Source organism: Mustela nivalis (assembly GCF_964662115.1).
Source record: "Mustela nivalis genome assembly, chromosome: 11".
Lineage (NCBI taxonomy): Eukaryota > Metazoa > Chordata > Mammalia > Carnivora > Mustelidae > Mustela > Mustela nivalis.
Window position 1 is genome coordinate 40,603,995 of NC_139030.1, and position 10,535 is coordinate 40,614,529.

At 39.1% G+C, this 10,535-nt stretch overlaps 1 protein-coding gene across 14 annotated transcripts in view; it reads left to right on the plus strand.

The window, feature by feature from the left end:
* ZNF385B (zinc finger protein 385B) overlaps nucleotides 1–8,955 on the plus strand; it is a 408,464-nt gene extending 399,509 nt beyond the window's left edge. For all 14 annotated transcript variants that reach the window (XM_082689365.1, XM_082689372.1, XM_082689373.1 and 11 more), the window contains 4 exons: nucleotides 4,055–4,300; nucleotides 5,158–5,336; nucleotides 5,901–6,002; nucleotides 7,475–8,955. In XM_082689365.1, the coding sequence (XP_082545491.1) occupies nucleotides 4,055–4,300; nucleotides 5,158–5,336; nucleotides 5,901–6,002; nucleotides 7,475–7,693 (746 nt within the window). In that variant the 3' untranslated portion in view covers nucleotides 7,694–8,955. The remainder of the gene's footprint in view (nucleotides 1–4,054; nucleotides 4,301–5,157; nucleotides 5,337–5,900; nucleotides 6,003–7,474) is intronic.
* Nucleotides 8,956–10,535: the final 1,580 nt, after the last annotated feature.

A 10,535-nucleotide genomic window follows, 5' to 3' on the forward strand; every position in this document is an offset into this window, starting at 1 on the left:
TGGGTGATTTTTTAAAAATGTCTAACTTTATTTTCTACACTGAACACAAATTTTTTATATAACATATGTATCTGTTATTAAACCATTGAAACCCGGTTAGAAAAAGCTTAGTAACATTAAACTGAAGAGTAAACTTTGTAAGTGGAATCATAAAAACTGGTTATAGCTTCCAAAGTTCTACTTCAAACTATAAGATCTACAATGTAGTTATAGTATTTCTTTGATTGTTTTTTAAATTAAGACATACAGATGGACATCAGTCTTCTAGAGTTACCCACAGGATTAGTTTCTGAAAGCTGCTTCCAGAACCCCTGGCATGTTCTCTTCATCTTCTGTGTTAGCTTATTAGTCCTCTGGAGCTGTGTCTGAGGAATAGAGTGCTAAGTTTGATGAACAGGTGGGTTAAATGGGGTAAAGTTTTGGAGTAAAAAATAGCTGTGACAAATAAGTTTTGATTTTGGTTTATTGATTAGATATGAAAACAGTTCTAAAATGGGAGGTTTTCAAAATGCTTAGAACTTTGGAAAATAAGTAAATCAACGTGGAACCTTCCAGGACAGATACTTTGAAGAATTAAATTCGCTTGGAGGCATAAATTACAGATATTTGTTTTAAAGGGCAATTCTGATATAGCTAAGCAAATTTTGCTTCAAAGTCTTGTAGGATAAAACCTGAAGGCATTTGAGTAATCAGAAAATAATGAAGGCTGTCAGAAGACCTGCTAATTAACACTAGGTGGGGTACTTGAAAATGGAATTCACATGAACCAGAAGTTCCAGATGACATGTATCTTTATTAAAAGAAACAGAAGTAAACAGTACATTCATTAAACTTTCAAATACACAAAATAAGGAGGCTTTTAAAAAATGCCAAAAGAAACAAAAATAACAGGATGGATTTTGATAACAATATAAAACAATTAAAAGAGAAATTTAAAAAATTTGGCTTTGAAGCTTATAAATTTATACATCTGGAAAGAATTCCAAAGTTCAAATACATTATTGCATTGGTGATTTTAGAATCTGCTTTACTGACTACCTGGTATCAATCCAATGGCAGAATTCCCCGAATATGATGGAACCATTTACACGTCTTCAAGGTCAAAATTTATCCCTGTATTCACAGAGATTATGACTCTGGCCTATCTAGAGGATAAAAAGTAAAACATAATTTATGTAAACATACCATATCACTTAATATTTTTAAAGGAAAATGCTTCCCTTGTTATCCATCTTAAGAGTTTTAAGATATTGTGATATTGTCCACCTTCTGATTCAACTCACCTTTATAATAATATCTCTCATTATACCTGTTGCCATCACCTATGCTGAGCTAGCAGGTATTCAATAAGCAACCCTCACCCTTTCTAACACCTAAGCATTTCCTCGTGTTTCCACCTCCAACCGTTCACTTTCTACTCGTCACCTCCTCCTATGCTTCTCTAAAGCTGACCTTCAAAACCTGGCCAAAATATAACTTCATTTATGAAGAATGTCTCTTTTTTCCTAACCAGAATTAGTTATTTCCTCCTCCATGCTCCATGCCTCTTACCAGTTTCTGTCATAAATTAGAGATCTCTGAATGACTGTCTCATTTTCCGTGCTATACTTCTATTTTCTTAGTCTATACCCACTTTAGTCACTATTCTCTTCCGTGTCTAGCACATTGTCAGCATCTAGCATCTTGTTAACATGCATTTGTTAATGAATAAATGACCTCTTTTGAAAAAAAAGATATGGAAAGGAAATGTTTAATTTTTCTTAAATAAGAATAGAGAGAAAAAGATAATTCTGTCCATCTTCTCTGAATCAGATGATTATTGAATAGGCTAGATATTTTCATTTAAGGCAAATATGCTTTAAAACTAAAGAAAACAACAGCTTTACCACATCTGCAGTGACTACTCTATGCCGTTTATAATGTTAATGCCATATGAAGTCCACCCTTTGTACAGGAAGATGAATATACTACCCAGTGAACAGTTAGAGAAAACATCATGCTCATTTATGCCACCTACTAATCTGCAGGACATTCTTCAATTTTGAGGAGCCTGAGTTTTCTTATCTTTAAGATGGGAATAATTATTTTCAATCTTACCTATTTCACAAGTTTGTTTTAAGAGATAATAAGATAATGTAAGTGATTGCACTTTGTAAATTGTTAACATTCTATATAAATATTAGAGGATATGAGGGAGATCAATATAAGAGACAATAAATTAAATACGAACAAGAGAGAGAATGAGTAAATGACTAAAACAGGTCAGATTCTTTAGGTGAAATTTATTTGAAACATCTTATGAAATGCCTGAAGCAAAGATTTTGCTATGCAATAACTTGAGTTCCATCACAAAAAACTAAGTAATTCCATAGGGGCAAATGTTAAGATTACTGAATTATTTCACTGCTCTGTGAGTTCTGTAATACTGTAAAATCACTGTGAAGGATCCTTAGAGATGAGAGAGTTCCAAGCCTTAAACAATCTTCAATCTAATTTACTTACTGTTACCATTTAGGAAGACTGATTTTATTTCCTTCTCACATACTACAAAGGTCAGTTTAGTAAAAGTCTAAGATCTTTTCCATCATACTTCATGGCATCCTGAAGTTTTAATAAACTTGCTGAAAAGGAATGTACATTGTGAGACCCAGGGATAAAAAAGGAACCTGAGCATTTACTTATTCCAAACCCATCCAGATCTGGAATTCATCTATAGAATCCCTGCTAGTCTTGACCTGGATGTATCCAGTGCAGGAAAAGGAATGGAAATCAACTGTTGATCCTGAAATCAAACTGGTAGAAATATGATCTCCCATTATTTTTGATGCATATCAACCCTTTGGCTTTGCCCCATCTTCAGAAAAGACACACACTATTGTGTTGCTGTTCCTCTACTCTTTCCGTCTTGGTGATCCAGGCCCATGGTACACAGATCTAAATTAGCTAGGACAATTAACAAATACGTTTTCAGTTTTAATTTCCTTCCCCTCTTAATAAGAGTTTATCAACACATCAATAGACATTTTCTGAGAGCACCAGCTCTACTCAACTTAAATGTGTGATGGATTGGGCTGTTGTCTAAGAAGTTCCAGTTTCTTTCCCAAAGGACCACTGAACAGAACCTGTCTTGAATAGCAAATGGACCCTGAAGAGTAAAATTCTGTTAAAGTCACTCTGAGCCTTCTTATAGCTTGCAACATGGGCCTTGAGAATTAGAAGCATTTAGGAGCTACATGATCAAAATACCAAGATGTCTATAAATGATTTGGCTAATCCTCATATTGTGCTTATGGTTAATGTCCATTACTTAAAACTTAAAATTTTAGGGGCGCCCGGCTGGTTCAACTGGTAGAGCATGTGATTCTTGATCTCAGGGTTGTGAGTTTGAGACCCATGTTGGGGGTAGAGTTTATCAAAAAACAAAACAAAATTAAAAAATACCTTAGAATTTAGACTGGCAGGCATAAATATAATGAATGAAGTCTTTGCGTCTTGTATTTCAAATACATTGCTTTGCCATTCAATGAGCAGCAAAAGCTTAACTAACCATAACCAAAATTAACCATGTTTCTTCCTTCACCTCTATCCCAAAACCCCAAAGTTAAAATGCTAACTTAGTATAAAAATTGAATTTTAACTTTATATTCATGTCATAATGAAAGCATGAATAGTCAAATGAAACTACCATTGATGAATGACTTATTTCACATTACCAACATATCATGTACTCGTATTGGAAAAAAGTTAGTTTTCCTCTACATTAAAAACTTCCCTGGAGCATAATTTACAACTCAAGGATCTCAGAAAATTACCTGCTACCAGTGGGAGGAAAAAAAGTCATTTTTCATAAGTCATCATAATCTTAGGGTGAGGTGATATTGGAAACTGATGGCATGGAGTTCTTTTTCAATCAAGTTCAATGAACTAAAGTCTGTGCTGGAGATTAAAACTATATGTGGAAATCCATTTTCTATCGTTAATTCCTCTATGTCAATTTTCCACGTGTTGATACGATATATGAAGCTTCAATATAATCTCTCTGCATCTCTCTTAGAAGACAAAGGGAAGCTAAAAGTCAACAGTTGCAGTCAGCCATCAGGCTCTGAAGGGGGCTCCTATCTCCTCAAATCTGGCACAGCACCCTTGCCACCTGGAGCCGCCACTTCTCCCTCGAAGAGCACAAATGGAGCTCCTGGTACTGTTTCTGAATCAGAAGAAGAAAAAGCCAAAAAACTACTGTATTGTTCACTATGCAAAGTGGCTGTGAACTCCCTGTCACAGCTAGAGGCACACAACACAGGTTAGCAGCTATCACTTGAATTTAAATAGTGTTTATAACAAAACCCAACTTTTCCCAGCAGAATACCATATCTTTTGTTGTTCAAACGTTTGGTTTGTTCATTGTCTTCTCTGCTTTGATTCAAAGGAGTGATTTTAAGAAAAGTATGATACAATAATTTTGGAAGCAGCAAGGCAAAAGTTTAAAGCAAATTGGAGATAAAACTTGCTCTGTTCTTGATTTTCTCAAAAGCATCTAATATTTCCCAAAACTCATTACGATGAAGTGACAGAGATGAAGACAAATATCCACGCACAATATTCACTGCATCACACTTAGAAGAAAAGGGAAACAATTTAAAAGTCCCTCAGTAGGGTAATGTCGAATACACTATAGTAATCCAACAGAGAGAATATATTACTCAGTCATTAAAGTGTAATTATTTTAAAAAGTATATGATTTGCTGTGAAATTTTCAGCATATATAACTAGTATGATCCCAATTTTGAAAATATGTATATTTTTAGTATATAGACAAAATAAAACCTGAAAAAAATAAAATGATAACCATGGTTATCTCTGAGTGGTGAAAATACAGGGTAATCTTTATTTTTTTTATGCTTCTTTATATTTTACATATTTTTTTCATAATATACTCATGTTTCCCCCTTTTTACACAAAAATGTGTTGAATAATCAGCCTGATTGTTTATAATAAATAAAAAGTGTTTATAATCAGCAGTAAAGTGATTTTTTTAAAGCAATGAGAAATTCAGCCTGAAGATAAACTTCTCAAGGATAAGAAAACACAGAGCTATACATATATTCTATTCGGTTCTTAAATAGCTATTTACTTATTATATGTCTCTTGCTGCCTTAGGTTCTAAACACAAGACCATGGTTGAAGCTCGTAACGGGGCTGGTCCAATTAAGTCCTATCCTAGACCTGGATCAAGGTTAAAGATGCAGAATGGCAGTAAGGGCTCAGGACTTCAGAACAAGACATTTCATTGTGAGATCTGTGATGTTCATGTTAATTCAGAAATTCAACTCAAGCAGGTAATGTATCTTGAATTAATATTCACTGTTTGGGTCACCACTGGCGTGTGTAACTAATCTATATAATGGTTCCCACTATGCTCACAGATAAATTTACTAATCTTTCTACGATGTATACAATATATGATGTGCAGGTGCTATGGAAGAAAAAGTTAGTACCAAATACTTGTGCATCTTTATTATACGTCAGATCTGGGCTAGGTGAGCACAGAATTCAACCTGGAGTTTGTAGTCAGTGGAGCAGGAACTTCTGGAAGACAAGATGTTCAGCCCGTCTTTCAAAGACCAAAATCTGGTTGGGGAGACAGACTCATCAGTCACGATGGTAAAAATGGGCCAAACAGGGTAAGTACTCCAGAGAAAGGAGAGGAAGAGAAGCACTACAACTGGGTGGGGAGCAGGTCTGAATGCTGAGAGCAAGGTGGTCATACCATCACCGCCTTGGACCTGCGGACCCAGAACTGGGAATGGAGCAACCCACTACCTCTATTTAGGAAATACATTTTACATGGAATAAAGTAAAGCTCACATCTAGATTCAGCTAATGCATCCAACCTTTTTCAGCACATTTCTAGCCGAAGGCATAAGGATCGAGTTGCAGGAAAACCACTGAAGCCGAAATACAGCCCTTACAACAAACTCCAGCGGAGCCCAAGCATTTTAGCAGTAAGTTCACCTCACCTGCTCACCTGTTTTGTGGGTCCACCTTAAGGACTGTGGGTTAGGAGGGCCTGGGGACTAACTGGCCCTGAAAGGTTTTGAATTTCAATAGCCCTCTCAGACAGAAGCTTAGAAGGAAGGTTTAGTAATCCCAGCTATAGGTCACCTTGAAGCAAGCTGCTTTAGAGAAGAGAAACTGAACCTCTTTAAGAGTTAATACCTCATTCTTTACCAAGACCTTTTCAAAAGACTACCTTCTTTAACATATAAAGAAAAATAAAGGCTCAGGAACAAAGACAAGTAATCCTGAGGAATCCTGGAATACGTTGAACCTGGGAAGAGGGCTAGCCTTCCTAAAACAAAACTCCATCTATTTAATACCCTCCCTTCTAGAGACGCTCCCTCTCCTCCTCCTCCACTCCCCTTTCACCCCCCTTTTCCGGGAAGTAAAGTGGGTGTTTGTATTACTGTCTCTTAACCTGTCTAGCAGGCATGTTGGTATTCAGCCTGTCCTACCTGCGCTCAGTTTGTGCTGTTTTCAGTTTCTTTGCAAAAATATCCAGGGGCGCCAGCAATAGATGTCATGTAAATACCCAGATGGATGGATTTCATAATCTCCCTGGGACTTAGCCCAGTCTGGCATTCCATTTGAGGTTGAAGTGGGATTGGCCAGCTGGAGGCGATGCTCCCAGCTTCTGCAAAGCCTCCATCTGATGCTGCAAGCAGGTGTTACCTGCATTAAACAAATCCAATGTGCAAAGCGTCTCCTGATTGCAAAAGAGAGAAATTAGGGATTGATTTCTTACTTCACAGGAAGATTCCACCTTGGAATTCCTTTAAAAGGAGAACACTTCTAGCACACTTACGATCATTCCCAACAACAGAAACTTGAGTAAGCTGCAGGGAATACTCTTTAAGTGGCCAGAGAGACAGGAGCGCACTGACTTTGTTTCCATGTCGCTTACCAGGGCCCTCACGTCCCGAACCCCAGTTACTTCACCCAGCGCAGCTCTTCAGAGAGAAGGTGGAGGTCAGGCATCCCCCGCCCACCGCATCCCCTCCCACCCCCGCCCAGAAAACCTCTCCCTACGCTGCACTGTGGGTTAGGAGTAGTCAGAATTGTAAATTGAGCCCCATTATCTAAGCAGGAAACCGTCGGGTACGTTTGCTTTTTCTTTGTGAGAAGAAGCGGCACAAAATAGCTTTAGTATCTACTCAGAGAGGCTCCGCCCCTGCCCCCTGCCGCGTCCTAGTCCCCAGGGGCAAAGACCCCCAGAAAAAGAGTCGAAACGGAAACAAATCAAAGCAAAGGTATGCCACGAGCCTCTGAGAACCAGCTCAGTGAAAATAATTTCTTGACTTCGGAGAGGCGCGATCTTTTAAAAGCTGACTTCTGAGCGCGCGGGTCGCGAAGAGCCGTCCGCGGTGCTTACTCAAAACCCTCTCCCCACCCCGCCCCGGTTCTCTCCCTCCGTCAGGCAAAACTCGCATTCCAGAAAGACATGATGAAGCCTTTGGCCCCGGCCTTCCTGTCCTCGCCGCTGGCGGCGGCGGCGGCGGTGTCGTCGGCGCTGTCGCTGCCGCCCCGGCCGTCGACGTCGCTCTTCCAGGCGCCAGCCATCCCCCCCGCGCTGCTGCGGCCCGGCCACGGGCCCATCCGCGCCACGCCCGCCTCCATCCTCTTCGCGCCCTACTGACGGCCGGCGCCCCGGGCCGCCGCCGGAGCAAGGCCCCGCGGGGTGCGGTGGCGGGCGCCTTCCGTGTTGCGGCCCCCCACCTGCCCCGGCCACCAAAGGCGGCGCACCACCCCAGCCCCGACTCCAAAGACTAGCAGCTCACTAGGCTCAAGAGTGCTTTTAGGGACCGCTCCCACCGTAGGGGACCCGAGCAGCCCAGGCTTTACCCCCGCCCCTCCCCCACTCGATCTGTGTCTCTGAGATAATTGGTTTCTTGCAAATGTATCGGTCAGAAAACAAAACAAAACAATGTATCTATATGCCATTCGCCGACTCCTTTTCCATGGGTGTGATCTGGCTTAGAAACGATAAGGAATATTTTCCTGACAGACTTGAAAACTAGGGTCTTCCTCACACGTCTGTAAATAACTCTGGAATCCAACGGGGCACATTCTAGTGTGGAACAAAACTAGATGACCACAAGTGCTCACTTGTGGATACCATCTTACCAACGGATCATAACGTTTTCTTTTCTGGTGTACTATTGTCGACAGGGATTGTGTACTGTTTTAGACCCAAGTACTGTTGTATCCTGTGTAGTACTAGTTCTGTATCTCCTGTCTGAATTCAACATTTTTAGTTGCTGTGTCAATGTTAGGAAGCAAAGTAGCTTTCAATTTTCTCTTTAAGAGAACAAATGATAAAGTAATGTATTTTCTTTACTTCACGTTTTATTTGGTGATATTTAAAAGAACTAGAAAGCCATATAACATAGCTATAATTACTACCTGTTTGCTACTTTTGTTTAACTTATTTTGTAGCTTCCTCACTAGTTTGAGTTGCTGAGCAAATGTATACAACCAGAAAAAAAGAGCTCCCTCGGCTGCACATTTTTGCACCTCTTGTGCGTATTCTGCAAGGAGACAATGAATCCATGTATTTCTACATTATTATCTTCTTCATTTTTAACCTGTTTTCATTTGTAATGATGCTACATAATTTTGTGGCTCCCTAATGCAATAATGTACAGAAGATAAAAAAAAATTTATAACTGAACAATTTGTCTTTCTGTTCACCGAATATGTTGCAGGTCATGCTCCCGTGCCCCCCTTTCTAAACTGGTATCAACAAGACTGGAATGTTTGTGGTATCAGGGGCAAGAGATATCATAAAGCAAAACAGAGTGAACTCTTTTAGAGCATCTATATCTGCAATCTGTAAATGGTAAAACGTCTGTGTATTTTTTTAAATGTACCTTTTCAATAAAAGTACAAAAAGCAAAACTCTGTTTGTGTTTTCAAAGTTATTTTCTCCTGAGACACCTTCAATTTGAAATCATCTGATGAACGATTTTCAGTAGGTGAAGAGATTGCTCCTTACATATTTAGCATTTTTAGCTCTTATTTGAGGCATTTTCATTTGTCATGTTTATTCATTACTGTTCACAGCATCTGCGTGAGGCAAGACTTTACTGCTCTTTTCCCTCTGAATCCTTAAGAACTCACGTTGTGAGTGTAGCCCTAAGTCACAGTAGTAACCTGATAAAAATTTGTGACTCTTGATTTTTTTTTTAATTTGCTGTAAGTCTTCTAAATCCCTAGCCCATCTTTCTTTTGTGTCTGAGGCATTAATGATCTTCTATCCCACTTCTCCCCCGTCACCTTCTCTAGTCAGCCCACCCCTTTTTTCTTCCACTTCATTCTCTTTTTAAGTGTAAAGATCAAATACATCACTATTTGTTCTGGTTCTCTACTTAATGAACTCCTTCAAAACTTAATGGCTTAAAATAACTACCATCTTATTCTATCATGATTTCAGGGGTCAAGAATTCCAACCAGGCTTGGCTGGGCTCTTCTATTGGAGGAGGCATCAACACGAAGTCCCTTGGCAATACTTGGGGAGTGGAGGCCCAAGATGGCTTCACTCACATGTGTGCCTGGATGGAGATGATAGCTGGAAGGCTGAACTCTACACATGGCCTGCCCAGCTACATGGTCTTATGCAATGACACAGTAACTCAGGGCTCCCAGAGAGAGAGCATTTCAAGAGGATTGGGTGGAAGTAAAAAAAAAAAAAAAAAAAAAAAAACTTCTTATAAAATTGTCCCAGCATGTCACTTACACTGCGTTCTACTGATCAGCAAGTTACGAAGGGCAATCCAGATTGGAGGGGAAGGAAAAGTACTCCCTTTTCAATGTAAAAAAGAGGAAAGAATTTGTGGCCATCTTTAATCTACCACTCTGTTACAGAACTTGGAGAGGAGTGGTAACAAAGCTATGACAGAGCCCCTTTTCCCCCACCATAAGCCCACACCATGCTAATTCTTTAAATGAAAAGAATGCAGGAGGGGACATAAAACCTCATTTCTAAGAAGTTAAGGCCAGTGGATGGCAGTGCAGCTGTGCTCCCTGGCAATATGCTTCCATTATCAAAGAGGTTATCCAACTATTTGAAAATTGTTGATCTTAATATTCTAGGTATATAATCAGGTAAGGGTTAGAGTTTATTAAAATTCCAGTTTGATATTCAGAATTTGTTTGCTTGTTTTAATATGAGTCATTCCAACTCTATACTAGTAACACTAAACCTTGGTTGAACCTTTGGACATGGCTTAGAAATACCACACTCCGAAAGAAATGTGTTTCCATGTAATACTTTGGAGAAGTTTTTTTTATTATTATTATGAACTCCAACCGTGATTATATTTCATTTCTCTTGTATATCCTCTGTCTCATTAATGTTCACTACCATCCTCAAAAATTTTTAAATGTCAGTATTTAAACAGACCCAGAAATCTGCTGATTAGATTTATAGTTTAAGATTTTGAAAAATCACCTCAGGGAAGAAGTACAAATGAATAGCA